The sequence below is a fragment of the Monoraphidium neglectum genome (genome assembly GCF_000611645.1).
Source record: "Monoraphidium neglectum strain SAG 48.87 unplaced genomic scaffold scaffold00133, whole genome shotgun sequence".
NCBI lineage: Eukaryota > Viridiplantae > Chlorophyta > Chlorophyceae > Sphaeropleales > Selenastraceae > Monoraphidium > Monoraphidium neglectum.
The window spans coordinates 6,996-34,243 of NW_014013495.1; the positions used below are offsets into that span (position 1 = coordinate 6,996).

General features: G+C 64.2%; 8 protein-coding genes across 8 annotated transcripts in view; 3 read left to right on the forward strand and 5 right to left on the reverse strand.

Moving 5' to 3' along the window:
- The window catches only part of MNEG_1349 (Chlorophyll a-b binding protein), a gene marked incomplete at both ends in the record, with an annotated part of 4,075 nt that extends 1,854 nt beyond the window's left edge, over window positions 1–2,221 (reverse strand). The window contains 5 exons of the mRNA XM_014050161.1: window positions 185–283; window positions 1,225–1,359; window positions 1,609–1,640; window positions 1,841–1,937; window positions 2,171–2,221. Coding sequence (XP_013905615.1) covers window positions 185–283; window positions 1,225–1,359; window positions 1,609–1,640; window positions 1,841–1,937; window positions 2,171–2,221 — 414 coding nt within the window. The remainder of the gene's footprint in view (window positions 1–184; window positions 284–1,224; window positions 1,360–1,608; window positions 1,641–1,840; window positions 1,938–2,170) is intronic.
- A 1,193-nt stretch (window positions 2,222–3,414) lies between these two features.
- On the forward strand, window positions 3,415–5,945 carry MNEG_1350 (hypothetical protein; the record flags this gene model as incomplete). The annotated part of the gene is made up of 5 exons (XM_014050162.1): window positions 3,415–3,442; window positions 3,710–4,459; window positions 4,903–4,991; window positions 5,233–5,370; window positions 5,757–5,945. The coding sequence occupies 5 exons, from the start codon at window positions 3,415–3,417 to the stop codon at window positions 5,943–5,945; spliced, it is 1,194 nt and encodes a 397-aa protein (XP_013905616.1).
- Window positions 5,946–7,735: 1,790 nt separating this feature from the next.
- MNEG_1351 (hypothetical protein) lies at window positions 7,736–9,938 on the reverse strand (the record flags this gene model as incomplete). The annotated part of the gene is made up of 5 exons (XM_014050163.1): window positions 7,736–7,837; window positions 8,102–8,238; window positions 8,798–8,945; window positions 9,334–9,487; window positions 9,913–9,938. The coding sequence occupies 5 exons, from the start codon at window positions 9,936–9,938 to the stop codon at window positions 7,736–7,738; spliced, it is 567 nt and encodes a 188-aa protein (XP_013905617.1).
- A 1,008-nt stretch (window positions 9,939–10,946) lies between these two features.
- MNEG_1352 (hypothetical protein) lies at window positions 10,947–11,682 on the forward strand (the record flags this gene model as incomplete). Its single annotated transcript, XM_014050164.1, has 2 exons — window positions 10,947–11,247; window positions 11,567–11,682. 2 exons carry the CDS (start codon window positions 10,947–10,949, stop codon window positions 11,680–11,682), a joined length of 417 nt encoding a protein of 138 aa, XP_013905618.1.
- Window positions 11,683–13,260: 1,578 nt separating this feature from the next.
- On the forward strand, window positions 13,261–13,893 carry MNEG_1353 (hypothetical protein; the record flags this gene model as incomplete). The annotated part of the gene is made up of 1 exon (XM_014050165.1): window positions 13,261–13,893. One exon carries the CDS (start codon window positions 13,261–13,263, stop codon window positions 13,891–13,893), a length of 633 nt encoding a protein of 210 aa, XP_013905619.1.
- Window positions 13,894–17,483: 3,590 nt separating this feature from the next.
- On the reverse strand, window positions 17,484–23,129 carry MNEG_1354 (starch synthase; the record flags this gene model as incomplete). The annotated part of the gene is made up of 13 exons (XM_014050166.1): window positions 17,484–17,503; window positions 17,762–17,930; window positions 18,277–18,345; window positions 18,659–18,709; window positions 19,230–19,362; window positions 19,756–19,864; window positions 20,154–20,244; window positions 20,515–20,601; window positions 21,079–21,207; window positions 21,956–22,051; window positions 22,283–22,372; window positions 22,586–22,642; window positions 22,923–23,129. 13 exons carry the CDS (start codon window positions 23,127–23,129, stop codon window positions 17,484–17,486), a joined length of 1,308 nt encoding a protein of 435 aa, XP_013905620.1.
- Window positions 23,130–24,324: 1,195 nt separating this feature from the next.
- On the reverse strand, window positions 24,325–24,768 carry MNEG_1355 (hypothetical protein; the record flags this gene model as incomplete). The annotated part of the gene is made up of 1 exon (XM_014050167.1): window positions 24,325–24,768. The coding sequence occupies one exon, from the start codon at window positions 24,766–24,768 to the stop codon at window positions 24,325–24,327; it is 444 nt and encodes a 147-aa protein (XP_013905621.1).
- Window positions 24,769–26,419: 1,651 nt separating this feature from the next.
- MNEG_1356 (hypothetical protein) overlaps window positions 26,420–27,248 on the reverse strand; it is a gene marked incomplete at both ends in the record, with an annotated part of 3,114 nt that continues 2,285 nt past the window's right edge. The window contains one exon of the mRNA XM_014050168.1: window positions 26,420–26,580. Within this exon, the coding sequence (XP_013905622.1) occupies window positions 26,420–26,580 (161 nt within the window). The remainder of the gene's footprint in view (window positions 26,581–27,248) is intronic.

A 27,248-nucleotide genomic window follows, 5' to 3' on the forward strand; every position in this document is an offset into this window, starting at 1 on the left:
GTTGCTGCCCCCTTTCTCCCTTCCGTCCTGTAACGCACTTCTCCATGTCGCCTTTCGGTCGGCGGCTGAGAGCTGCACATCATCCCTCATCCCCCTCGCCATTTTCCACACATCATCACCTGCCGCCCCCCTGTTTTCCCTCGCTTGGAATCAAATTTGTCAGGCTCTCGGGTCCATCCCTCACCTCCCCGGTCTTCTTGAAGCTCTCGTAGCGCTTGGCCTCGGCGAAGCCCAGCACCACCACCTCGATGAGGGCCAGGGTCTTGTTGTCCAAGGCGTAGGTCTGGGGGGGAAGGTGGGGAGGGTGTGCATGCGTGTGTGTGTGTGTGTGTGTGTGTGCGCGTGTGTGTGTGTGCGTGTGTTTTTGTGCGGGTGTGTGTACGTGTGTATGTGTGTATGTGTGGGTTGTTTTGTGTTTAGGGAAAGGAAGAAAAATGGATGGGATGTAGGGGTTTGGAGGTGGGTGATTGGAGCGATTATGAGAGCGCACCCAATGCAGATGGCGAGAGTGTGACCCGGGCCAGGCAGCCCGTACTGCCGTTCCAGGCCGCTTGCGGCACTGCCACCCGCCCCAAAAGCAGTACTTTGGCCGCTCCTGGGCCGACAGATCCCGCTCGACCCCTGCAATCTCTGGCCCTCCGGCTTCCGCAGCAAGCCGTCTGCGCACCCTACTCGTCAGGATCGCGCATATCCCACTGCTGACCACGCCTACTGCAGGCATCGACATGCACCGGGCCCCAGGCCTCAAATCCCCGACACGCACAACCGCAACACAGCTGCGCTTCTCAGGCGCCGATTCCTCTGGTGAGCACTGGCCCACAAGCAAGCCCGACAGCTCCGCTCCGTCCCGTAAGACCCGCAAAGCATTCAAACCTAAAGATTCCAAGCAAAAGTCGAAGCAGTGGGACCGGTGCTGCTCTGAGTCTGTGCCAGGCGAAGCTGCGGCACCTCTTGTCTCAGCCCCTCAACCCCATCCAAGTCAAGACAGCAGGTCCCCAGTCAAAGCCCTGCAAGCCACAGCCGAGCCGCTGCACCCCACCACCTCAAACACACACACCTCCCCCCCGCCTGCCGGCCAGCTTATAAGTCTAGCCCAGCCCCAACACCTGAGCCCTTCTTTTGCGAAACGGATGACTCCCCCGTCCCAACCCTTGGGTTGCCCAAACCTTGAGTTGCCCGTCCCTTGGGGTGCCGCGCAGGCAGCAGTACCACCCCTCCCCTCACCTCGGCGCCGGCCAGCCAGAACTTGGGCAGACCAACCAGGTCAGTGAACAGGATGCCCGCGGCCGCGGCCATGGCCCAGCGGCCGTTGGTCAGCTCGCCCTCGCGGAACCACTTCAGACTCTCAGGGTTGGCGCCCTGCAGGGCAGTGGGTGTGAAATAGTGAGTGTTTTGTTTGGGCAAGAGTGAGGGTGTGTGGGGAGGGGTGATGGGGGCAGGGGGTGAGGTGGGCCGGGTAGTGACGGCCGCTGGTGCGGGCGCCGAGGCCGTCGCTGCGATGGGCCGGGTGATGCTGTGAATAAGGCGTTGCGCGAGCCCCCGTGGGACCCATGGTTTGATACGGAATGCTGCCGTCCTGCAACGAGAAGCCGCCCAGCAGCTGCCCACCAGGCGCAGGGGGTCGAAGCCGTAGTCACCGGCTGCGGGCAGGGCAGAGGGCATTGGTTGGACGGTCCCATGACGTGGCGCGGTCAGATGAATGTGCCTGTTTATGCTGCGGCTGGGCAGGCTGCGGATGCCAGCGAACGCGACGCAAACCATGCGGGTGAAGCCGCACAGGGCGCTCCACCGTGGCACTGCAAAGCGCGGCCGACGCCATGCGCGGGCTACCGCAGCTCACCAAGGGTGCCGTTCAGGTAGCTCGGGGGCTCGGCCCCGGGGTACCAGGTTGGCCGGTCGGCGGCGGCGCGCACCGCAACAGACCTGGCGCGCGACGCCTGCGAGCGCGGCGATCAGGTGCGCAGGGTCGGGCCGCTGCCGGGGGCAGTCTTAAGTTCAAAACCTTGTCTCTTTACTCATCCGTGCAAGAATGCTGCTCGGCCCGATCCTCCAGCCACATCTGCTCGCAACACAGATCTCATCCGAGCTCCACGGAACCCGCCTCAAAGCAGCCCATTGGGGGGCCATACGCTTCGAAAGTTATGTTGCATTATTATTCTCCCAGCTCTACCTGAGGGCGGACGCCCGCGCGCAGACCGGACCGCATCATGGTCAGCTGCATTTTGGCTGGTTTGGGTGAGATCCGGACTACGGTGCGTGCAGGAGTTGTCGGTGGGTACAACGATTGTGGGCCTTGGCTGCCGGGTATGGGCGGGGGCTCCTTGCGTCGGAGCCCTGCGCTGTGGTTCTGCGGCCTGGTGACGTGTTTGAACAGCTTTCGCATGCCGCCGCAGCCTCAGCTGCAGGTTTTGTGCTGTGTGAAAGCTTTTGACTGAAATTTTCCATGGAAAGGCGGTGTGATCGTTGCCAGGCGCACCTGATGAGATTGCGGTGATCGTTGACCACAGCAGCAACGAGAAAAGGGAATCCTTTCAATCCGGATCTATGGTGCTGCGAAGTTGGCTTCAATTGCAGCTGACGAAAGTTGGTGCAGGCTTGTGGCTACATTGAAACTGCTTCATTATGCTGAAAGTTTTCCTGACGAAATCCCAAGTGAACTCACCGGCCGTAGCACCCTGGCTGGTGCTTGACCTGTGACCGACTGCTGATAATATTTGATCAGGTAATCGTCGGTCCATGTGCATGCAATCATATGTGTGTGCATGTTGCCACGTGCTTCACAAGGATGGCTGCAGAGGTTTTCGCACTGCAAAGCTCAAGCAGTACAGGGATGCCTGAATCGTGGTCTGCAGTAAGTGAGCCACGTTGAGCTAGTACAGCCTTGCCCTGAACCCCTGGGGTGGCCGGCCCCGGGGCCACGGCCATGTGCCGTGTAATGTGAGAAATGCACGCAAACCAAGCCTGGCCGCGTGGGATTGCATGAGGCAGTGAGGTATACTGTTACAATGGGTGATGGTCCACCCTTTGCCTGGCTTATCTGGGACATGCGAACACCACTTGCGCACAAGCAAGGGGGCATGTGCTCTATCTGATGCGTGTGGCCGCGCGAGCACACCGTGTGCTTAAGCAAGCAAGCCCACAAAGCCAGACGTGATGGACGTGCGAGTCGCATGCACGTGAGCGGCCAGGGGTCCGCCCACGTGGCCGGAATTCCACTGGGTTGCACACACGGCGGGTTGCGCGGCAGCTGCCCCTTCCAGGCCCCACCAAGCATCTGCGCACATAATGACCGTCCACTCACTCCTTGTAAGGGACGAGTCATACTCAATTCAACCTTTATATGGCCCTCGTTGGGTCCTCGGCGAGTCTCGTTTTCAGCACGACACACCTCACACGGACACAGAGCCCGGAAGAATGGAGGCCCAACCCGCCTGGATACCTGGTAAGGCATGCGATGAACTTACATGAGCGGAAAACAAGCTCGCATGGCAGCCCCTGATTCGCGTGGCCTCGTCATGTGCCATGACGCTGTTCTGCTGCGGCTGCACCCGAGGCGCTTGCCGCCAGGCATGGCCGGCCCGCAGGACCAACAGTGGCCCATAGTGAGCACCCTGCAGTGCGCTCCTGGTCCATTCGCCCACCGCTCGAACCACCAATGCCCCACATGCACGCACACCCGCCGCCTGCTTCCCCACCACAGCCATCGCAGTCCTGATCATCTTCGTTTTCAATGTCATCTTCTACCTCCTGAACGAGAACTCTCTCCCACGCCGCCTCCTCCGCCGCGGCACCTCGGGCCCCGCCCCCGCCGCCCCCGGTGCCGCCTCCGCGCCGGCCCGCGCCCGCGGCGGGCCGCTCCTCATCAGCAACCGCGCCGCCAGCTGGGGCGCACCACCCGCCGCCGCCGCCACGCCGCCACGCCCGACATCCTATTGGTGCTGGGAGCTCCTGGATCCCTCCCACCTTTACACGCCCACCTGGACGGTCCCCGGCGCCGCCGCCGGCGCGCGCGGCACCCTCGCGCTTGCCACGTTCCGCGCGCTGGGTGTTGCTGCGTTCGTTTTCGCGATCGCCTATGGCGAAATTGCCTATGCTGACGAGGGCGCGCGGGGCTACTTCAAGTTTTTCACCAACTGGACTTTCACCTGGTTCGGGCTGACCTGCGTGGTGGGCACCGTGCTCACCGCCCTCGCCGCGCGGCGGCCGCGGCAGCAGCGTTCCCTGGAGCACCCCACAACGGCAGCAGGGGCAGACGGCCACATGTGTGGGCATCAGCAGGGCGCGACGGCGCCGCCAGGGCCTCTGATGGTAGAGGTGCAGGACGGGAGCGTTGAGCGCGGGTGGCGGCTGGTTGACAAAGCTTACCTGATCTCCCTTCAGACGATGTGCGCCGCGAGCGTCGCGCTGACCGTGTTCTACTGGGCGCTCATATACCAGAAGGGCAGCTTCCTCCGCGTCGGTGAGCTCGCAGCAGCCCGCGTGGCTTTCGCCCCATGATTGAGCCTGCGGTTGCATGTGCATCTTGAGGCTCAACACCTGCGCTTGCTTGCTTACATCAACCCTCGCCTCCTGCGCTTGCACGTGGATGCATGTGCATGTGCATGTGCACGTGCATGTTGTGCACGTGCACGTGCATGTGCATGTGCACGTGCATGTGGCGGTGCCTGGGTGTCCTCAATACTTTCAGCACCGCCGAGCGTTGTTCGGAGGGCAGGCTATGCACGGCGCGCTGATCGATGGCCTGCCTGCACAGCCCCAGCGCTGACCTCTACAGTTGCACCGGCACGCGCAACCCCTGGACCCGAGAGCGCAAGCGCCTCTGCGCACACGCGACAGCTTTGCTCTTGGCGCACCTGCCGCTTGACAACCTCCTGCGCGCGCCCTGCGTCCTCCCGCGCGCAGACAACCCGTTCAAGCACGGCGCCAGCTCCGCCCTGCTGCTGCTGGACCTCGGCCTTTCCCGCGCGCCGGTGGTCTCGTATCACATCTCGGTGAGTCGCCGGGCTGGCGGCTCGCCGGGCCGAGGTCAACAAACAGGCCGAATGCTCCTCAGGGGTGGCACCAAAATCGAGCCGCAGGTCTGCTGCTGGCGCAGCCTGTGCTGACAGCAACCACCATTGTGGCTCCAAACTTTGCGTGCATTGCAAGGGACACGTTTGTCCCAGCAGACGATGAGGGGCACACCCAATCACACATGCATCAAATATGTTTCGCAATAATGCTCACTCCCAGGCTGTCCTCGCGTACGGCACCGCCTACTGCGTTTTCATGTGGGCATGGTGGGGCGCCACCGGCGAGTGGGTCTACGCCAGCCTTGACTGGTCAAAGCCCGCCAGCCTGGGCGCTTACGTGGCGCTCCCCGTGCTGCTGGTGAGCAGGGGCGATGCTCGCCCTTGGTTGGAGCGCATGCAGGCGTTTCTCGGGGACGGGGTCAGGCCGTGCTGTCCGTGAATGAGGGGTGCTGCAGCTTGCAGCTCGCATTGTGAAAACGAGGCCCTGGTGCGCCGCTGTGCTCCTCTGTGGTTCACGTACTTGCTTAGTGGTCTGCCGCTTGTTGAACCCAGCCGCCTGATGCCCGCTTGAGCAGCTGCCCTGTGATCAGCGCCCCGAGCCACTGCAATGGCCAGGCGGCCGCACGCCGGGGGAGCGTGGCGCCGCCCCAGGGCCACCGCTTGTGCGTTACAAGCACCGGCAGCCAAGCCGCTGGCCGATGCTGACTGCGCCCTGCGTGTGCCGCCCTGGTCGCGCGCGCGCAGATCCTGTCTTACGTGGTCATGCTGGGCGTCTCCTTCACGCGGGAGGCCTGCCGCAACCGCCGCGGCCGGGGCGCCGCCCCTTCGCCGACGCCGCCGCGTGATTTTGGCGCCACAGAGGCTGAGATTGTGCTTGGAGGGCTGCCCTCATCCAAGGGCCGCGCGGCGGGCCGGGCGGCCGACGTGGTTTGACTGGCCCTCTGCGCCGGGCTTGGGAGCCGTCTGCTGCCGCGCCGCACTCGGTGCCACCGTCACCTGGGCTGGTTTGTTGCTGTGAGGCTTGCGCCTGAATGGTTGCATGTCACCACCTCAGCTGCCTTCCTGCCGCGTCTCGTCCCGACCGTGTCGCCTTCGCATGCCTCCATAAAACCCCTGCCTGTCTACCCCTTGTCTGCTTTGCTTCTTCATTACATGGATTTAAGATATGGGGCTAGGGGCGCGTGCGGCGCAACCAACGGGCGGAAGCAATGCCTTGCGCCCGCGACTGGGTGGCCGCACGCGCTTGTTTTTGTTGCATCAGCAAGGAAAAAAGAGGGATTCCAATAAAACGCGCCGGGGGCCAGGAGGGGTGGGGCGTGGATGCGCGGCGCGCAATAGGGCTCTGCTCGCCACATGGTATGCCGGGGCTGCCCGGCGCGGCGGCCATACATAACCGCAGCGGCAGGTGGGCGCCGCGGGACACATGGGGAGACAAGGGCTTCAACGCTGCGTGGGGGGCTCACGAGAAAGCAGCCCGGCATTGGGGAGCGCGCGCGGCGCAAGTGGAATTCGCAGTGGGCGCAACGCACGGCCCCCGTGGCGCGCAGGGGGGTGTTGCGGGTGTCAAAATCAGCGCGCCCGTCGATGGGGCGGCTGCGAGGGGTGCAGTGATGAGGGGCCGGCCACAGGCGCTGCCGCCAGAGCGCGGCGCCGTGGCGGCTCGCCAGGCGCGTAAAAGCCCGGCGCGAGGAGAGGGGCCGGGCACGGGCATTGCGTGGCCCGGCCGGGGGCCCCCAAGCCCCGCGCAAGTGGCTCGAAACAGTGCAGCCGGCGCACCTGTGTAGGCGCGAGCCCCGCAGCGCGAGGGGCCAGCGCATTTGCTGTTTCATCCGAATCTGGGCTAAGGATTGCCGTTTCGGGCGCGAGGCGCGCAGCCCGGCGCCAGGGCAGGCCTGGGCCGGGCCTGCGCTGCCCGCGCACGTAATCTTCCGCATCGTGCAAAGCGCCAAGCGTGCTGCGCCGGATCTTCAAAAGTGCTCGGTCGAAACAAAACTGCGGGGAGCCCGGGTGGCAGGGGCGCCTGCGCGTGGCGCGTGTGACGTCACCCGTCTCTGTCGTGGGCGCGTGGTGTTGTACGAGGGCTGTGCGTGTCCATGGGGCCGCTCCAAACGTCAACCACACCAACAAGCGTGAACCACGCCCGCGCGCCACCCCGCTCGCGCCGCGGCGCCGGCCGCATGGGCGCGCGAGCGCGAGCGAGGCGGGGCGGCGTGTGCGAGGCACAAGCCCCGATGCGGCGGATGAGATCGAAGCGCCGACGATTGAGGTGCCCAGATCGAACAATCAGTGTGCCCAGATCCAGCTGCGCTGCACTGCTTGCACTGCTGCCACAAAGCCCGAGCTGCGCGCACGAACGCTAATGCGCGATGTGACCACTCGCCGAGTTGCCGACGCCCCTTCTCGGAGGGCCGCCTGTCGGATCCAAACCGAAACGCGCACACGCGTGCCAAACCGCACGAGCACGGCGCGCCTGAGTCAGGGCCGCGGGCCCGCGCCCGTAGAGCCGGGCCGGCCGCGCTGCTGTCGACCCTCCTCGCTGCCGATTGAAAGAAGAAGAGAAGCGTGAACGCTGTTGCAGCCCCAGCCTCATAGACGGCCCCCACAGCTCTGACCTGTTTCAGACGGGAGCAACTGGCCTCACGACCGCGCAGCGCAGCCCAGGAGAATCACCCGGACCCTGCCGAGCCGGCAGGGTGCGATTCAGTGACAAAAAGGAAAGGGCGTCACTTGCTGCTGCTGCCGGCCGCGGCGGCCCGCTTGCTGGCGGCCTCCGCCTCAGCAACGAGCCGGTCCAGCTCGGGGCCAGCACCGATGGCCTCCAGCTCCTGCGCGGGGCGGACAACGCGGTGCGGTGCGGTCGCGCGTCCATTGAGCTAGGGGGTGATACGTGGCAGCGAGGAGACAGTGGAGGACTGCACGAGGCAAGAATGGGGGGGACGGCCTGGCCGCTGGGTTGCAGGAAGACAACACATGGGCCCCGCCAAGGACGCCAGCCCCGCCCTCTCGCAGACAGTAAATCCGATAAATGCCTCGCCCCCAGGGTTGCTGGCATCGCTTATGGTGGCGCCCTCACAGGCCGTGCCCCGCACCTGCGGGCCAAAGAACATGCCGAAGGGCACGCCGCCATACTTCTCGGTGTGGTGGATGCGGTGGGCCACGACGATGCGCTTCATAGAGGGCAGGTCCGCGATGGGGCCCACAGGGAAGCGGCGGTGCACGAGGCCGTCTTTGGAGGGGTGGGTTGGGGGAGGGATTGGGGGAGAGAGTCACTATGGTGTGTAATGTGTGTGTATGGTGGTGTACTGAGTGTGTGTGTGTGTGTGTGTGTGTGATGTCTCTGTGATGTGAGTGTATGGTGGTGTATTGATTGGGTGTGTGTGTATACGAGGGGGGGGGGGTCTGCAATCCTAGCGGAACGAGAAATTGAGTTGGGTGGGGCGCTGCCGACAACGCGCGGAGCGCGCACGGCAGGGGGGGCCTGCAATGCATCCCCCTGTCTGGGGCTGGGGTTGCCAGGAAAGGGCACAGCGCGCCGCGGCCCTGCAGGCCCACTGCCATATGATTAACACCTGCCGCCCTTCACACTCTCTCAAACACACAAAATGTGCCTAGCACAGCAGCTCGATTGGTTGGACAACCAACCAAGCGGGATGCGCCCAAAAGCTGCAGGCCTGGCGCCGCGCGCATTTCCACGCGGCTGCCAGCCAGCAGAGTGCACGCAGTCACAGAGGGCCAGGCGCAAGCACAGGACGGGGCACCGCCGAGTATGGGCGCGCGGCTCTCACCGTGGATGAACATGTACATGATGCCGAAGAGCGTGATGCCCAGCCCCGCGCCGAAGCACAGGCTGCCGGCCAGGGAGGGCGTGATGAAGCCGTAGAGGCACAGGCCCATGGCGGGGATGGCGTTGACCAGCGCATAGACATCGTTGGCCTGCAGGGATTGTGTGTGTGTGTGTGTGTGTGTGTGTGTGTGTATGTGTGTGTGTGTATATACGCAAGCGAGACTGTGTTAGTGTGTACATGCATGCATGCGTGCGTGTGTGCACCTTTTCATGTGTGTGTGTGTGTGTGTGTGTGTGTGAAGAAGTGTGCTGAGGAGCGTGTTGTGTAGAGTGTGCTGAAGCACGCCCAGCCGTGCAGGTGCGTAAAGCTTGAGAATTCTGGGCAGTTGCCTGATGATCATGGAGTCAACGGCAGGGTACATGACGCCAAACAGCTGCTTCTGGCCGCAGAGCCGCTCCCCCACATACAACATCTCAGCGCCGTGCTTGTCCCATCCCACCACTCGGCGTCCCTGCCTCACGCAACAGGCGGCGCACCTCAAATGGCCCGACGCGCGGCTCGTGGTGGCTCTTGTGCAGCGACCACCCGGGCTCAAAGTCGTGCCACAGCGCCTTGTGAGCCCAGCGCGCCCACATCTCCATTCCGAACACGCCGCCGCCGACCAGGGCGAGGGTGCAGGCCATATCCAGCCTGCGGAGAGGTGTGAGGGGGGACAAGGGTGTTTGTATGAACCAGGTGCAGTCACATGTGTATGTATGTGTGTGTGTATGTGAGACAGGGGTTGATGAGGGGGAGGGGAGGAGGGGACATGTGGAGTGAGTGGGCGACAAGCAAGGGAGGCCGGGGAGGGGGGGCATCTCGGATGGCTGGGCAGTTTCCGACGCGCGTCGCGACGCGCGCTCGCGCGAGCGCCTCGACTGGCGAGAGATCTCGCCAACAGTGCTCATGGTGACGGTCGGCATAACCTGGTGCGCTTGCGAGCAGCGCACCACTGCCGAACCCACAGCTGCATGCAAGAGTTGTGTGACATATACCCGCGTAGCGCGCGCACAGGACCCCTGGCCGCGACGGCGCGCGCGCCCCGCGTGTGGGCGGCACCCGCGACGCGCGCTCACCAGGGGAACGGCGCGCCGTCGGACATGTGCATTGAGAACCGGTAGTAAGTGGCACCAACAGCGAGAGCCCCAACGCCCAACGACGCCGCGATTGCACTGGCTTGGTATGTCAGCTGCTCGCGCCGCCGGGCCGCCGCGCGCTGGCGAACTCGCTCACTAATGGGCGCCTCGACGGGAGCACCGCCACTGCTATTGTTGCTGCTGCTGCTGGCGCCTGCGCCCAACGCATCCTGAGGTGTGCAGAACGCCAAATTGGAATTTTTGGGTTCAATTGGGGTTGGCCGCCGAGCTTGGGGTGCCGGCGCTGTGGTGTAGGTTTGAATGGCAACGGAGCACAAGCGACGGCACCCGCTAGCGCCGCCGCGCCTGCCACCACCATCGCGCCTGGTGGCGCAGGCGCTGATACAGGGATACAACGGCACACAGACGCGATTCATGGGATCTCGCGCCACTGAAAGCGTGCCTCACCTGACCGTCCGCAGAGGCTGCCCGCTGGATGGTCAGGACGCCCCGCACCCGTCCAAGCCCAATAGTCCTGGACACGTTATGCCCCAATACACCATTACGAGCCCCCAACGGCACTGAACGCTGCGACAGCATTGCTGATCCGGTGGTCTGGATAGCAGAGCCCGAGCGCGTCCACACCGAGCTTGACCACCAGGCTAGCAATGTGCAATGACGTTTTTGTAATACCAGTGCCACGAATACGCTCAGGGATCGCTGGGAGAATCACAGGAAGCGTAGTGCACGGGGCTGCACGGTGTCGACGGCTGACATGAGGGACAACAGAATCACCCCAATTGACTCCTGGAAACAGCAATCCCACGTTTGTCATTGCTGATATTTCCATTGGATCCGACTAGCTTTCCCCACAAAAACACCGTTGTGGTGCATCAGGTCACCCCAGCACGGCCCTCGAATCAACTCCTCTGGCTCAACTGTAGCGTCCATCGTGACGATCAAATCATTTCGAAGCCGACTGCCAGCCAGGTGGCAGCTCCTTCGCCTGCGGGCGGCGCAGCAGCACGACAACCATGGACGTGCTGCAGCACCACTGGGCGCAGCTGCTGTCTCTTGCAGCGGCTCGGGGCGCGGATCTCGCCGCCTTCGCGACGCTCGTGCAGTCTTCCGCCTCCACAGGGCAGCTGCCAGAGCTGTCGCAAGTGCCACAACAGGTGCTCTACACCGGCGGCACCGCCGTGGCGCTGGCGCTGCTCCTGCTTGTTCCGCGCGGCAGGCGGCTGCTGTTTGACACCGCCGACACGGCGGTGGCGACCGTCGCGGCGATTGCGCTGCTCCTGGTGCTGATCGCGACGCTGCTGAGCGTCCCCCTGGGTGAGCGCTTGGGCATGTGGCGTGCCGGGGGGGCAGGCTACCGGCGGCGCTGGTCAAGCGTTGCCGCCTGCCATGCTGAGCCTGGCCCACACACGCAGAGGCCAGCCCACCACGACCCGACACGCGATGCACCTTCCATGCTGAGGGCGGCGGGAGCCGAATGGTCATCACGGAACTGCAGCCGCGCAGATGCGCAAGCACTGCAGCCGCGGCGGTCCGTATTGGGCGCGACGCAGTCGTGAGCATCGGCCGCTGCGCTTGCGCCTCATGCTCCCTGCCGACGACGCGCCCGACCGCCGCCCACCCGCCCCGTGTGCAGGCATGCTCTACGTGTCATACCTGGGGCTGCAGCATTTGGGGGCGTCACTGGTCGAGTCGTACCCCGCCCTAATCAGGCTCATCCCACAGCTGCCAGCCCTGATGCAGAGCGGGTGACGCGCCCGCCGCCTGCAGCGGTCATGCGCCCGCCGCCTGCAGCGGTCAGCGCCTTTGCAGCGCCGTGTGCCCCTACTTTTTTGCGCGGGCTGCCATGTGGGCTTGGAAGCAGTCACAAGTGCATCAGCAGCGTAGGATGCGATCGCTGCAGCAGCGGCGGGTGCTGATAGTGGACTTTGCGCATCCGCTCGACAGCCAGTGCAGCAGAGGGTTAGCAAAGGGAGTTGCTGCTGCGTATGAGGCCAATGCTTCGACGGCGTTTGTGCATTGCTTTGGGTGGCGCAACGTCAGCGGGCGTGCGTACGTGTGTGCCTGATTGTGTGTTGTGTATACGTGTGCAGTGTGCGTGCATGGACAAGCAAGCGCACATGTGCGCGTGTGCATGCATGTGTGGTGTGCATGTGCTGAAGCCCCCTCTGAACTGGCCAGGGCACACTCACCAAACCAGCAGAGGGCAGCACGACCGCCACTGATGACGAGCAATCGCTTGCATTTTGGTGCAGCCTGTGCGTCGTTTTGTAGTCGGAGGCAGCGCAGCGTCGTTCCATTTGAGCCATCCGCAATCACACACCTGCGCACTCAACCGTTACGTAGTAGGCAGCCACTAGATCCAACATAAAACACTTGACGTCACATCACATCATGTGTTGCAATCACAACGATTTGGTTCCGCACTCAATCCACTGTGCAAACGTCTAAACAATTCAGCCAGTGCGTGTGTGGAGGTCGCCGACGCGCCGCCTGCTGCTATGCCTTTTGTGAATTTGGACAGGCACGTTTCTTTCGCCCCGCGCTCTGCTGCGCTGGCTATTCACGCTGCCCGCAGCCTGCCCGCGAGGCGCCAGCCTTGCCCCTTTTGAGGGGCCCGTGTACGCCATCACGTGCCTTTTCAAGAAGAGGCGGCGCTGTGGCATGGATTGTTAACATTGCTGCCACGTCCCATCGGCAGCATCGGCAAGGAGGGGCCAGGCGGCGAGGGTGAAGTTCACCCTTCGGAGGGGCCTTGGGAGCATCTGTGTTGCGTTTTCAGTGGCTTTGAGAGCAGCCTGAGTTCAGAACAGCAAATGCCAGCACGGCAGGAGCTGTGTGTGGGGCATCAACTGCTATCACAGGCCATGGTGGCCGCCCAGCCAGCTGTGGTATTGACCACCTGTCTCTGGTCAATGCGACAAGCTGCGGGCCAGAATGGTGGCTGAAATGCCAGGACATGCGGACGTGGCCACGAGCGCTGCCACGCGGCGAATTCGTCGACTGGCGCTCTACCCATGGCCCTGAAACAGGTGTGCCGCAACTCAGCAGCATGAACAGTGCACCTGCTCATGACTGCGTCAGCTGAGCTGCTGCAGTGCTGCCGGCTACCCATCTCTGGCAGCATCACCAGTGTTCGTTTTAGTTGTTGAATATATTGTCAGTATTGTCTTCGTGTGGTACTAGCAGGCAAGAGCTCTTTGTTCTCAGTTGACGTTGACAGCTAGCGAGCACTGGCAGTGGGCGTCGCCCGGGCTTGCCGCCATATCTAGCTCATATAGCGGCATAAAAACGTTTTGAAGCAGTATCAAGTCGCTTTTGAGGGCCTGGATGATCCGTGTGCAGCATGACCCATACAGTCTTGGCCTGCAGCGCCGCCGCGAGCACCTGTGCGTCCGCGCCAATGCCGCAGGTCCCCCAGGCAAGGGCCTACCGCAGCGCGGCAAAGTCGCACACGGTCAGAAGAGCGCTGCAGCTGACCGCCAGCCGGCCGGCGCCGGCTCCTCGCCTGCTGCGGCGCGTGCCGTCGCGTGGGACGGCACTCTCGGCCTCGCGCCCCGCTTGCCGCGGCCGCCGCCGGCGCAGCCGTCCTCCGAGCCGCACGACGACTTAGCCGAAGGCCCTGCGGCAGCAGCGCTCGGCGCCGCGGTGGTGACACCCGCGCGCCAGCTGCAAGCGGATGGCCCCAACTTGGACGACCCGGCGCCGGCCCCCTTGCTCCCGGGGCCCGTCCTTTTTCAGTTTCAGAAGCAGCTCACAGCCGATGTATCTTCCGTGGGCCTCACACTCGCGGCCGTCACCGGCGTCATCGTCTACTGGAGGGGCGTCTGGTCACTCCTGGATTACTGCCTGGGTGACTCCGTGCTGGGCGCGGCCTGCTGCGTTGCCGCGGGGCTGACGATGGTGATGTGGATCCGCCTCAGCGGCGCCAAGGTGGCCACATCCTTTTGGCCGCCGGGCTGATGGGTGCAGTCCGGGCGACCCCCGGCGCCTCCTCCTGCACCGGCCCCATGCTGGTGAATATAGGGCCCCCGAAGGGCCGAGGGGTGTTGTGTGAAATCAGCCGCTGGTTGCACGATATACTTTTGGGGTGATGTGTTCTGCCTGCCATGACGCCTATGCGCATCGAGCCTGGCGCAGCAGCCCGCCGTGAGGCGCGCATGTGGCTGAAAGAAGCCTGCCGCCGCGATGGTGCGCTGCGCCTTGATGTTTCAAGCGGGCTCCAAAGCTTTTCCCCGGCTGCCCCTCCGCTGGGCTTTGTTATCCAGCGCCCGACCGCAAGCGCAATCGCTGCGCACCTTGCCCGTGCCTGGCTCTCTTCGCCCTGTTGCAGCCGTGCAGCCCGGCCGCATCCCAGCTGCTGCCGCGCTCACTGTTGCCTGTACTATCCACCGCCGCGGTTGCCCACACAGTCCCTGCTCATCGCACTTTACCCCACCATTCGCTCATCACCATCCTGCTCCCCCTGCCTTGCGTGCATGATACCCAGCACCAGGCCTCCCAACAGCAGGGAGCTCCGCACCAGCCCGGCGCACGCCGCAACGGCTGCGCCCGCCCGTGCGCGCACGCACGAACACACATCAGATCTCAACATGTGTCAGGCTTATTAATGCTTGTTCGACCTGGCAGGGCAGTAGACCTGGGTTGACTGCCTGCTGACTGCTGACTGAGACACGGGCTGGCAACTGCTGATAAATCCCACCAGCTTTGCCAACCTGAATGGCGCCTGACTGCTGCCCAGCAACTTGAAGAGACCTGCTTTGCGAAAGGTGCCCCAGATGCATGACCTGCCTGCTGTACCCTGAGGTAACAACCCCCTGTAAAACCTGCTGCACCCTGGAGCAATCACAGCACGTAAATCGTCCAATGAGCATTGGCCGACTACTCGGTTATGACGCGTGCTGAGCAGCCGGATTGCTGCTGCTGCGGCAGCAGCCACCGCCACAACTCACAGAGGAGGCACCAGGATAAGCAAAGCCCACAGACACAATAAGCTGATGCCAAGGGCCCCAGGGGTTTCTACCTGTAGACAGAGGACAGCCTGCGTTGGCTGTGCAGGCTGCGTCGCAACTTGCGCCACAGCCCGAGGTCGGCCGCAGGCGCTCGACCAGTCGACGCGAAACGGCATAAGCCAGGTGCTCGCTGGCCCCCTGGACGGCTGGAAAATGCCACCGCGGCCGTGTTGCGTCTGGAGGTTGTGATGCCGCCAGCAGGGGTCACGGCGCCTGACCAACGCGGCAACCTCTGTCCCCACGAGGAAGTGAGTGTGGCTCACGTGTGGCGCTTGTGCACCCAGGCGCTTGTGCGGGGCGGCGGTGTAGGATCCAGGGCAGCTTGCCATAATTTCGCCCCTGTTTGACGCCCATGGGCAGGGGGACGAGAGAGACCCGAACGAGAAAGACAGTCCCTGCTCAAAAAAATTGGAAAAGCGACCCGAGGCGCAGACGTGACCCTCAACCAAAAAGGCCTCAGGTTTGAGCCTTGACGGACTTGCTGCTAAAAGCACAGGCGCCGCTGCTGCCGCTGCTGCCGCGCTGCTGCCGCTCGTCGCGCGTTGAGAGCCCGCAGAGTGACCCCTGAAGGCCGGCCCGTGCGAGAGGGAGACGGCGGATGCGCCGCCCCTGCACACAGGGAGGCGGTGGACCAAGGCGTTTGATGTGGCCCCACCGCAGCCTGCAAACGGTGCACCCGACAGGGTGGGGGTTGGCGCGCCCGAGCCAAAATGCATGCAAGTAGCTGCCTTGGCGGCGCATTGGAGAGGGAGTGTGCGCACACGGGAGGAGGAACGAAAGGCAAGGGAAGGGAAGAGCGCAAGCGCGTGCGGATGCACACGCACGGGCGATGGGGTGCGCGCGGGACCCGCGAGCCTGTAATCGGGCGGGCGCCTGATGAGGCGCGCGTTCCGGTAATAGCAACAGCCTGCGCTCTAACCTGGAAAAATCGCTGAGGTGGCGGGGGCGAAGGAACGAGTGCAGCGGGCGGCGCTTGGCGCCGCGCCGCGTGCCCGCCGCCCTTATGTTCGTGAGGCGCATCTGATGTTTGGCCCAACAACGCATCCGTAGCGACCCAAACCCTCATGCGCCGCAAAGGGCGCGCGAGCGCGCGCGTGGGTAGCGCGGAAATGATACCCAGACGCCAACGCAGCCGAAGAGGCGGAGGGGAGGGCGGCAGACGAGGGGGCCGGCCGGCGTCAAGTGCAGCAGCGGCGGCGGCAGCGCTGAGGTGCGCGATGCGGGATGCCCGTCGAGCGGTACGGCACTCTGACAGACACGCAAGGCAAAGCCCCCGTTTTCAAAACTCGTCGCGACTCAGTCCCTTTTTTAAAAGTTGCAACACATCGCGTCTGTTTTGAATGGCTTCTTCCTGATGGCGCCCCTGCGGCCCCTCCGCAGCACAACTCGCCCAACTTGGCCCTGGCAAGCTGGCTGCGGGTCTGCAGAATCAGGATGGAGCTGTCTGCGACAGCCACCACGGCAGCGCCTGACTAGGCACATGCTGCCTCAGCGGCAGTACGGTGGGTCAATGGCTGCGGGTTGGTTTGCGGCGGCAGGAGGGGGGGGGGGCAGGAGGGAGGGGTGGCGACGTGGCGTATGTATGCAAAGCAACTGCCCTCGGAAACCGTTCTTGTTTGCATCTGAGAGCAAATGCAAACACAGCCTCAAGTCATTTGAGCATGGTTTGGCACATGCATGCACACACGTGTCCCCACATGTACACAATCACATGTGCGCGTGCGCACAGGGACGGTTGCGTGCATGCATGCACGCACGCACGAATAAAGACGTTGTGAGTGGGACGCAACCCAGCTTGCATGCATACACACAGCCCGCACATGGAAAACTCCTCAAAATCACAATGCCCGCACACTGGCCCGCGCCCACCCGCACTCACAGCACGCCTCGCCCCGCCCCGGCCGCTCGCCCAAAGCCCGCCCTGGCGGCCCCCGCCTCACCGGCCCACTCGAAGACCTGCTCATATGTCTTTGCCGCCGCGTTCCAACTGCTGTCGCGCACCATCCCGCGCGCCTGGATGCCCTCAAAATCTTCAGGGTGCTTCCTGAGAGTCGACAGCGCCAGGCCGGCCGCATGCATGAGGCCCCCGGATTCAAAATTACTAAAGGTCCAGCCGGTGCCCACAGGCGGCTGCGGCGGGGCCAAGCACGAAGTGAGGGTGTCGAGGAGAGGAGCAGGGGGGGGGGGTGTTCCTCTGCAGAGGGGATGAGGGGAGTGAGCAAAGAGCGACGCAAGGGTCGCAGGCGCCATCAACAGGCGCGGCGCACGGCTGGCGCCGCTAACTCCAGGCTGATCAGGGCGTGCCGGCGCAGACCATGTTTGCCGCCCGAGACAAAGCGTGACGGCTGGGCTAAAAGGCTGAGTGGGATCGGGGGCGGCGCTCGCCTGCGCGAACGGGTCAAAGTCGATCACGGTGTCGCGCAGCCCCCCGGTCCTGTGGGCGACAGGGACTGACGGGGTGCAGTGACATGAGGATCGCGGGATGGGGTTTAGGGTCAGAGACATGGTATCAATCAGCAGGTGCTCTGTGCACATTTCAGCTTAGCGCACTGCGCGATCAACTGATCAGACCAACACGAGACAATGGTTGGCTTCTATTGCATGAAGAGCAACTGTCAGGACGACTTGATGGCGCACAGGACCACAGACCCAGCACTCAACCCCGGCACGAAGTATGCACTGGGCCGGCCGCAGGGCAAGGACCCCCATCGCAACATGGCCTATGCCGTCCCAACCCATCCAAAAGACGGTCGCACACCCGCCGTGCCGTAGCGCATGGCCCATGCTATCCTATCCCAACCCAACAAAAACCCGCGCACCGGTGCCGTAGCGCATGGCGTAGAGCTGGTTGAGGCCGCAGGGCTCGAAGCGGCTGGGCATCAGCAGGATGTCGGCAGCTGCCGTCATCTTGTGACTCATCGCCACGTTGAAGCCCACCCAGCCGCGGGCCTGCTGGGGGTAGGTAGCCTCCAGCCACCGCAGGCCGGCCTGGGCGCGTAGATTTCAAGTAGAGAGCGCGGGCATGGATTGTGGAGGTGATTGTGTGCGCGCGTGTCTGTGCAAGACATTGTGTGCAAGCGGGGTGCATGTGATCTCATATGTGTGGGTTGCAAGAAGTGCGGACGGGGCACAACGAAGATTCGGGCAGGCACGGGGGTGCCGAGGTGCGGTGGCGGGTTGGCTGGGGATTGGCAACATCCGCACACAGCCGATGCGCTCCCGCAATCGCCAGATACGGCATGAGCCCTCGGAGCGAGGGCGACGGGGGCGGGGGCGACGAGGCAGGGGCCGCGCCTCATCGCCCTCGTACCCCTGTCAACAGGGGTGGTCTCACCTCCAGGTCGGGCGTCCCTGTGCCCAGGCAGACGAGCTGCACCTTCTGACTCATCAGCCACGGCGCCACCTGGGACGACCCGGGCCAGGGGCGGCGCGGCGCGGCGCGCACGGGCGGTCGGGGGCGGCGGGGGAGGGGCGGTTTGCCGATGACGCCGACGCGGCCCCGGGCCGCAGCGCCTGCGCGTCTGCCACAGAGGCACGCACGGCGAGGGCGCGAGGTGCGTCCGCGGCGCGCAACCGGCTGCAACCCGAAGCAAGGGTGGGGCGGCTGCGCACACCAGCAAGAAATGATCGCACTGATGCCTCGCTCCTTGAAAAAATCCACCAGGAACTGATTTGGGCCCCGTTGTCATACCCAACAACGACCCCCGGGCGCCCACCTGCAAAACGAGGTCTGCCCCCTTTTGGAAGTCGAGGCGGCCGATGAACGCCTGGGTCGGGGGTCGGCGTCGGTTGATCAATGGTTGATTTGCGTTTGCAACTTCCAGGTGGACAGCTGCTCGGACTTCGCAAGCTTTGCAACTCAGCGTCGGCGTGGTGGGTGGGGCTGCCAATTGGGTGCCAGCCAAATTTCCTGAGCAGCGGGGCACTGACAAACCCTTGGCCTGTGCAGACGTCCCACGAGCAAGCAAGCCAGTCGGACGTGGGGGGTGACCGGCCGCACGCGTGTGGCTTGTTCACACTACATACAAGGCTCCACTTCTTCAGACACACGCGCGGAGCTTCAAGCGTCAAAACATTGGGTTGGACTTTTGATGCACTTGGTTCCAAAAGGTGACTCAGCAGCTAGTCGGTAGTATTAAGTCAAACGATAATGACGAGCGGGAAAGCGCACCAGCAACTCAAATAACTGATCTACCAACTTAGTCACTGCTTATGAGTAAACGAACAGTCAGTGATAACTGACAAGTGACAAGTGAGAGGTGATAAGTGACAAGTGACGGTGCTCACCAGCAGGGGCACGTCCGGGTCGACCGGCAGCCCCAGCTCCTGCTGCAGCGCCGCCTTGTTGGCCGCCTTGCCAGCCTTGAAGTCGGCAGCGGAGTAGTTGGTGGGCAGGTGGGGGTCGGTCTCCGGGTTCCACCTTTGGGGGTTGCAGATTTGTGGATCGGATAGGAGGGAGGATGGAGCAGCGCGGCGTGGGAGAAAGATGCGCTGCAAACCATTGTGGTCAGTGCTTGTGGTGGTGAGTGGTGTCAGAGATGGGGTTGACGTCAGGAGCGGGTCACTGCCAGGGCTGCCAGGGGCAGCCGGGATGCGACCACTGGGTTTGATCAGGCTGAGAAAGGAATACAGGTGGCGTGGGATAAGCGCACAAGTGCAGCGCTCGCTGCAGCGATTGCGGAGATGCAGACGGCGGGCGCCAGCCCACGCAGGCGCCTGAGGAGGGCGGGGGGAGATAGAGCAGGCAGGCTGAAGCGCAGCGTCGCCTGTTGGGGCGAGCGTGGCAGCCTGCCGCGCGGCCGGCGGGGCTCACTCGTCCTCGTCGATCCCGTTGACGATGCCGCTGAGCACGGACGCGCGGCTGGCCAGCAGCCCCTCCAGGCCCCAGCCCCCCAGGAATGTGGTGATCTCGGTGCTGTAACCTTGGAACATCGGACAGCGACACGGGCCAGGGGCAGAGCGCGGGCAGGGGGTGGTGCTGTGATGTCAGTGTGGCAGGCGAGGAGACAGGGAGCGAGAGGGGGTCGTGATGCGATGGCTGTAGCAGGGTGAACAGGAGATAGGTTGTCCTTGAGTAGCCGTAGTGGGACAGAGCAAGGCGGGTTCCAGAAAGACACCTGCCGGCCATTTGCAGCCACCTGGCCCAGCCCAGCCCAAGGGCCACAGCCCCTCTTGAGGCGGAGGGTCCGAGGGGGCGGGACCTGGCCTCACCCGGCGACACGGTCAGCAGGCGGTCCGCCGTTGTGATGCCGGCCTTCAAATGGTTCATGCTGCGCCCCTCCTCCGCGTAGCTGCCCTGCCGCTGCGCGGCGCGCGTTCCAAAGAAACGCGTATATTGCATTCGAGCGCGCGACAGCCACGGCGCGAAGCGGGCGCATGCGCGGACCCAGGTTTCACCAGGTTTGACCAGGGGTGCGGCTATAGCACTGCTGCCCGGGTAGGTCGCAAGCAGGTCGGTGTGCTGGTTGTAAGCTGCTCTCACAGCTACCATGCTGTGCCATGTTGCCCTGCAACATGTGAATGATCAGTGCTGTTGAAACCGTCGGGCAAGCATTCATGCCCAGGCACTCACCTGGTGTGGGGGGTACTGCCACTCCACCGCGCCGTACCAATTGTCGGGCAGGCCGAGCTCGTGGAATGTGTGCGGCGGGAACACGCCCTGCGCGGCACGAAGTGCGCAGTCGCAGAGAAAAAAAGACAACGCTGTCACAACGGGGGGGGGGGGTTGCAGCTGCGACCTGCCCTGCAGCGAAATCTTTAGCGTCGCTGTCGTCCGAAAGACCAGCAAACACCTCGCTTTGCTGACCCGAAGCGCCAGACTCTGTCTGACCCAGCTGCGCAACGCCCTCCCACACGATTTCAGCCCCCAGCTTCAGCGCGGCTGCTGCGGCCTCAAGGGCTGCTGCAGTTCATGTACAACAGTGTGTACGGCGCGTGCCGTCGCACGCACAACCATCCCTGACCATCTCCCACCAGCACCTCGTGTCCCCAACAGGTGCCGCGCCCGCCCTCAGCACCCATCCCTACCCCTCATCTTGCACCGCACGCCGCTGCGACGAACGTGCGGCCCCACAGCTTGACCTCGGCCCAGGACGCCGTCGCGCGGCTGGCACGGCCGGAGTTCAGCCCCCCGCACCTGGTGCCGCAGGTTGTGTATCGCCAATATGCTGCGCGCGTTCATGTAAACGCCGTGAGGGCGGTACTTGCCGGCCAGGTACACCGGCACCAGGGAGCCGTGCCAATCGTTGGCCAGAAAGGTGATGTCCTAGGGTGGTGGTGGTGGTGGTGGTACGAAGAGTGGAGACCCCCAGCATGAAGCATGTTGGCAAAACTGTGCTCGTGTGGGGGTGGCGTTGTTTGCAAGGTGCAAGGGCGGAGGAGGCGTGCCGACGGACAATGAGTCGTTAGCGAGCGCGTTCCCTTGCCTTCTGCCAACGCAGGAGGGGACACCCACTGCCAGGATGCCTGCGACACGGGCTTATGAATCGCGCGCCTGCCACAAAACCGACTGCGCGGGCACTCCCGCACCGGAGCCCCCTCCGTCCTTGGCCCCCCGCCTTCTGCCGTGCCGCTTCTACTACCCACCAGCGGGCTTGCTGATGTAACCCCCTGCAACCCCCTTCTTCCCAGCTGCCCCCTCTTTTTTTCCCTTGGCACCAATAACACCACCCCTGCACCGCCACCAATAGGTGTCCACTTTGCGCCCGACCATGCACCCACCCCTTGCCCCCTAGCCCACTCAGCCATCCCTGAACACTGATGCTCAGCCGAGCAGGCCTACTGACCCAACCACCGACCAGGCTGGTGTCATAAACATGCCAATCAGCACACCACCTCCTCCCTCGGCGCCCATCAGGGGTGCGCCTCACAACGCACTACAGTGCACTTTGACGCCCGCTGCCCTGCCGCCCTCGGATCCCCTCGCCAACGCCCAGGCACAACATTCCAGCGCTCCAAATCGAATCCAAACGCCCAACCTTTGCGTTCGGGGCCGCGCCACGCCGCCAACCCACCTGCCCGTACACCGTCTTGCTCCCGCCCTCGGCGCTCTCAAGCGGCAGGTTCAGCGGCGCCTCGCACGCCGCCAGGCACAGCAGCGTGAAGCGGAACTGGCATTAGCGGCGGCGGGCGGCGGTGCGGCAAGGTGGGGCCAAGGCGAGCACAGCCGATGAGCTGCGCTGGGAGGGCCGCTGCAGGTTTCAACGGAGGCGCGCCAGCCGGGTGCGCGCCTATCTTTCCCAGCGATGCAGCCGCTGACCCACCTCTGACACCAACAACGCGCACACAGGACGCACGCACGCACTCAAGACGCATGCATGCATGCGCCCGCCCGCCCTCACCTGGTTATCGCCATAGGGCCCCTTCGCATCTGCGTACAGCCCTGCCGGCCGCTTGTAGCTGGGGTGGTCCACGAATACAAAGTCCACGCCCTGGCGGGCAGGGGCGGGGCGGACAAAGTGGGGGGCAGGCGGCAGCGTAGGGTCTGCAGAGGACGCCTATCATTCGTCAGCCACAGTGCCAGATCCGTGAGCGCCTCCCCCGCTCAACGCAGCACGGACGCGTTCCCGCGCCGCAGCGTGCGATCCGTGGGGTTGAGGCTGTGAAACTTCAGGTCATGGCTGGGGCCTGTAGGGTTTGCCCACCTTGTGTCTTTTGTGGAAGTAAGCAATCGTGGAGTGGCCCAGCAACTCCACCTTGACCTGAGAGGGAGATCAAGAACACAGCCCAATTTGTATACAGGGTACATGCAACCAGTGTATACCAGAAGCAGCCTGACCGCTGCCGCTCAGGCTACGGCCCGCCTGAACGCCGCTGCGCGTGGCCGATATATAAAAAGGCCGCTGGCGTTGGGCGGGGTCGCCGCACTTCCTTGCGCCTGCTGATCGGGCCAGCTGCCGCGACTTCGGCTGCAGCCGCCCTTCGGGCTCCTGCGTCCCCAGGCTCCACGCAGCCGCCGATGAGAAGTTCACGGTCGCTCACCCCGGTGTCTAGGGTATCCTCGTAGTCGTCGTACCGCGGGATCACCACCATCACCCGATGGCCGCGCTCCGCCAAGGCGATGGGCAGGGACCCGATGACGTCACCCAGGCCGCCGGTCTTTGACCAGGGGGCCGCCTTGGAGGGCGTACGTGCGTGGATATGGTGCGGCTTGCCAAGGTGCACGTACGCCCAGGGGCATGGCAGCATGCTGAAGGGAGTGCCCCCGCATTTCAAGTTGATACCGATATGCATGCCCCGAAAATGCCGTCACCCGAGCTGCCCGACTGGTGCAGCCTCCTTACGAACGGCAAATTGCACCTCAGAAGACACAAATACGATGTTGCGCAGGGTCTTGGGGCGATCGTCCTCGCCGCGCGCGCGCCGCGCTGGTGTCAACGTCGCGGGGCTGCGGGGCTCGCTGGCGCTCTTCTCCGTCTCCTCCACGGGGCCACGCGACAACCCCGCAACTGCAGCGGAGTTTTGAGCATACTGAACCTGCCGAGTGCGCGTGAACAGCCTCGCAGGACCGATCAGGCGAGCAGAGCTGCCATTCCGGCACGAACACTTCGAACAAGCTGTTCCCAGGCTGCGCATAGTGCCAATTTGAGCCAGGACGAGTGGATAACAGTGGTTTGATGCCAACTATCAGGGGACGCGCTTGTTTCGAAGGGAACCGCAAGCACTTTGCAACAATGCGGCAGCGTTAGTTCAGTTTAGCAAGCGCCTGGCACTGTTCATATAATGACGACAAAATTGTGCATGCACAATGTGGGTCGCGATGACCGTGACCCGCGGGCAAGACGGGTTCTTTCAGCTGACGTTTGCAAGCGCTTCCAAGGCGAAGACCGCCCGTGCGCGCGATAAAACAGGAAGACAGTGCGGTTTGCGGTGCAATGTGAGGTGTCAACAGCCGATCCAGCGACCGAGTGTGGTCACACTAGCACCCCACTCCTCAATAGGCACAGACACAGTCATTGATGCGCCTCTGCAGGAGCGCAGAGGGGGGCCAGGCGCCAAGCCAGCGCTGAAGCACCCGTTGATAATCCACTTTGCTAAAACGCGTCACCGCGTTGTCGATTGAGGGCTAAGCCTCGCTGTGTTGCCAGCCCCAGGCCAAAGCGTCCCCCCCTTGCACTGGGTCTCACACCCAGCAGCTGCGTGTTGACAGACGAGCTTCAGACATGCAGCTTTCGGCTGCTGAGTACGCTGGCTGCAGAGGGCGCCGTGGGCTCCGCCGATTCCCGTCACAGCTCCGCTGCTGTGCTCGAGGCACCCACTTAATCGCGCCCGCGCCCCCCGATCGTGTTGTCCATGTGGTTTACAACCACCAACGCTTCCAGGCCACTTACAACCGCGTAATCTGGATCACCCACGCCGAAGCTAGCCATGCGGCCTCCTCGTTTCATGTCAGGTCAATCACCCCCGCATCAGGCTCCGCCGCTGCAGCCCCCGGGCCAAGCCACGCGGGGGGCGCCTGCTGCCTGTGCTGCTGCTGCTGCTGCTGCTGCTGCTGCTGCTGAGGCGGTGGCGACGGAGCCGGCTCAGCAGCCGCCGCTGCCGCTTGCTGCTCGCTCTCCCACGCCGCGACCAGCGAATCCAGCTCCGCCCCCGCCTCTTGCACGATTGCCCCCAGCGCTGTGCACGCCGCCGGCTGCCTCGCCTCCCGCCCCCACCGCTGCAGCGCCTCCTTCGCCGCGGCCGCAGTCAGCGCCCAGTGCGCGCGCAGCGCGGCGCCGAAGGGCGCGGGCGGGCGGCGCAGCTGCGCCAGCAGCGCGTGGCGCGCGGTGTTCGCGCGAACCTCATCGTTATAGGCTGCGCTGCTGGCGCGCCCCGAGGGCGTGCGCATTTGACTCTCGTAGCCAGGCTGCGGCAGGGGGCCGCGGGCGGATGGGGCGTGCAGAGCGAGCTGGTTTCATGGTTCACTGTTTACGGCAGCATCAACAAACATCATCACTGTTCGGGCTGCTCTCAGGGTTCTGGATGTAAGGTTCACAGCAGGCACTGGTGTTGGGGGTCAGATATTGCGTTGGAGGCGCCTATAGCGATGCACGCCTCAGTGCATGCATCGCGCCGCTGTGTCCTCCAATCCCACAGCCAAGCGTCGCACAGGCGAGATGAGTAAACGGCCCTTGCACCTCGTTGAAAAATGGGTCAGCCACCAGCACGCAGGCTTGGATAGATACGAGCACCTGCCATCAGGATATTGAGTTGGGGCAAACAGGGGCTGTTAGGGGGGGCTGGGGTAATGGACAGGTGCCAGAGCGACAGGATGGTGAGACAGCAGGCGAAGGGAAGGGATGGTGCGGTACCACGGGTGTGCACACGCGCAAGCGCACATGTTTACGTGGGTTGGGGTGGACCAGACCGAATATGATGGTACGTTGTCACTCATGAGGGTGTGGGGGGGCAGGCGAGAGAGACGACCAGGCAAGCTGAAACCCAGGGCGACTCCAGGCGCGCGCATGGAGGGCAAGCAGGGCTGCACGATTGGGCACGCCGGGCATTAGTGGCGCTGACGGGTAAGATGGGGCCCACACTTGAATGTGGATGGGGCACGGCGCGTTTGTGGCTGCGATGCTGCACACCTGCAGCAGCGTCGACACGCCCGGCTGCCAGCTCGGGCCGGCCCAGGTGCCAAGCAGCGACAGGCACACCTGCAGGGTGAGGGAGCCAGAACAGGCGGCGTGCGGCCATCCATGGGTGCAGGGAGAGGGGTGCAGCGGGCTGTACCCTGGGAGCGGGCTGTACCCTGGGAGCAGGCGGCCAGCACGCACGCTTGAGCGTATCAAGGCAGGGCCGCCGCCCATCCAGCTGCCTTCGCGGCGCATGCCAAGCGCCAAGCACTGTTTCACTCAGAAGAGGTCGAGCGAGACGGTCGTGGCATTGGGGGAACACCCGAAGTTGACGAGGGGATGGAGGCACTTGCCTTTCCGCAGTTGTACAGATTTGGGTTGAACCGCACTGTGCCGCCGCCCGTTGTCAGGAAATGCACCCTGGTACCACAGCAACGTGCGTGCGTGTGCGTTTGCATGTGCGTGCTTGAGCGCCAGCACAAGCGTGTGCGTGCAAGTGCATGTGTGCGTGTGGGCGTCTGCGTGTGGGTGCGCTCAGAGGGCCGGTGCAACTGTATTCAGGTGCGCAAGCAACAGGCAGGGGAAGACTGCTGGCGAGTGGCCAGGGGCGTGCACGGACAGACGGAGCAAGGAGAGGTGGGGGGGGCGCAGCAATGAGAGCAGCGGGACCCACTGCGGCGGGGCGTTTGGGTAGTCGTTCGGGAGCCATATGTCGAAAACAAAGGCCCCATGAGCGTACCTGGACCGTGAAAAGAGGCAGCAGAGCGGTTGACTAGGCGGAATGGTTGACAGAATGAGCCGGTGTTGGACAGGCAGCATGAGCAAGCCGCCCTCCGCTCGCGATTCCACGCCGCTGAAAGTCGGAGCCGCGGCGATGTCAGCCGCCCCCGGTGCGGTGCGTCCGCACGCCCCCTGCGGCCCCGCTCACGGCGTGTCCGGCGCCGGCAGCAGCACCGCGCGCAGCACGTCGAGCCGCACGTCGTCCACGGCGAGCAGCACGCCCGTGCCGTGCGCCAGGGGGAGGCTGGTGCTAAGGGTTCCCAGCTCGGATGTGATGCGGCGCAGCCGCTGGCGCATGGCCTCGCCTGCAGTCGAGATTGGAAGGGGGTCCAGGCACCAGGCCAATCTGATTTCAGCCCCAAGGCAAGCCGATGCTGACTAGAGGGGCGAGGTGCTTGAGCTGCATGCAGTGCAGATGCTTGCATGCACGTGCGCCTGCGGTTTGATTTAAGAAAGGGTCCAGGCAACACGCCAAAGTTGCTGAATCCAACCAAGAGCAAGCCGGCGCTGGCCAGAGGGGCGAGCCGCTCGAGGCGCGGGGCAGTTGCTTGCGTGTGCGTGCGTCGTGGCGGACAGGTCGGTCGGCGGCCCTGCATCAATTCCTGCCCGCCGGCGACGCTCCGTTGTAGGACGGCTCTGTTCAACGGCGCTCCTGCTCGCGTCCCCAGTGCAGTTTCGGGTTCCCGGAACGCACCCCCGCTGCGGGCCGCCGCCTCCGCTTGCTTCCGAAAGTAGTGCTCCCGCAGCAGCGGCGCCTCCACAAACTGGAGGCCACCCATCACACGCAAGTAGCGCTCCTGCGCCGCCGCCACAGCCGCCGCAGCCGCTGCCCCCGGACCCCCGCCCGCACCACCGACCGCAGCCTTCGCCTCCTGCTGCTGCCCCCGGCCCTGCAGCTGCCTGCCCGCGTCCGCCCGGCTCCCGTCCTCGCCAGCACCACCGCCGGCCCCGCCGCCGCCACCAAGAGAGGCGG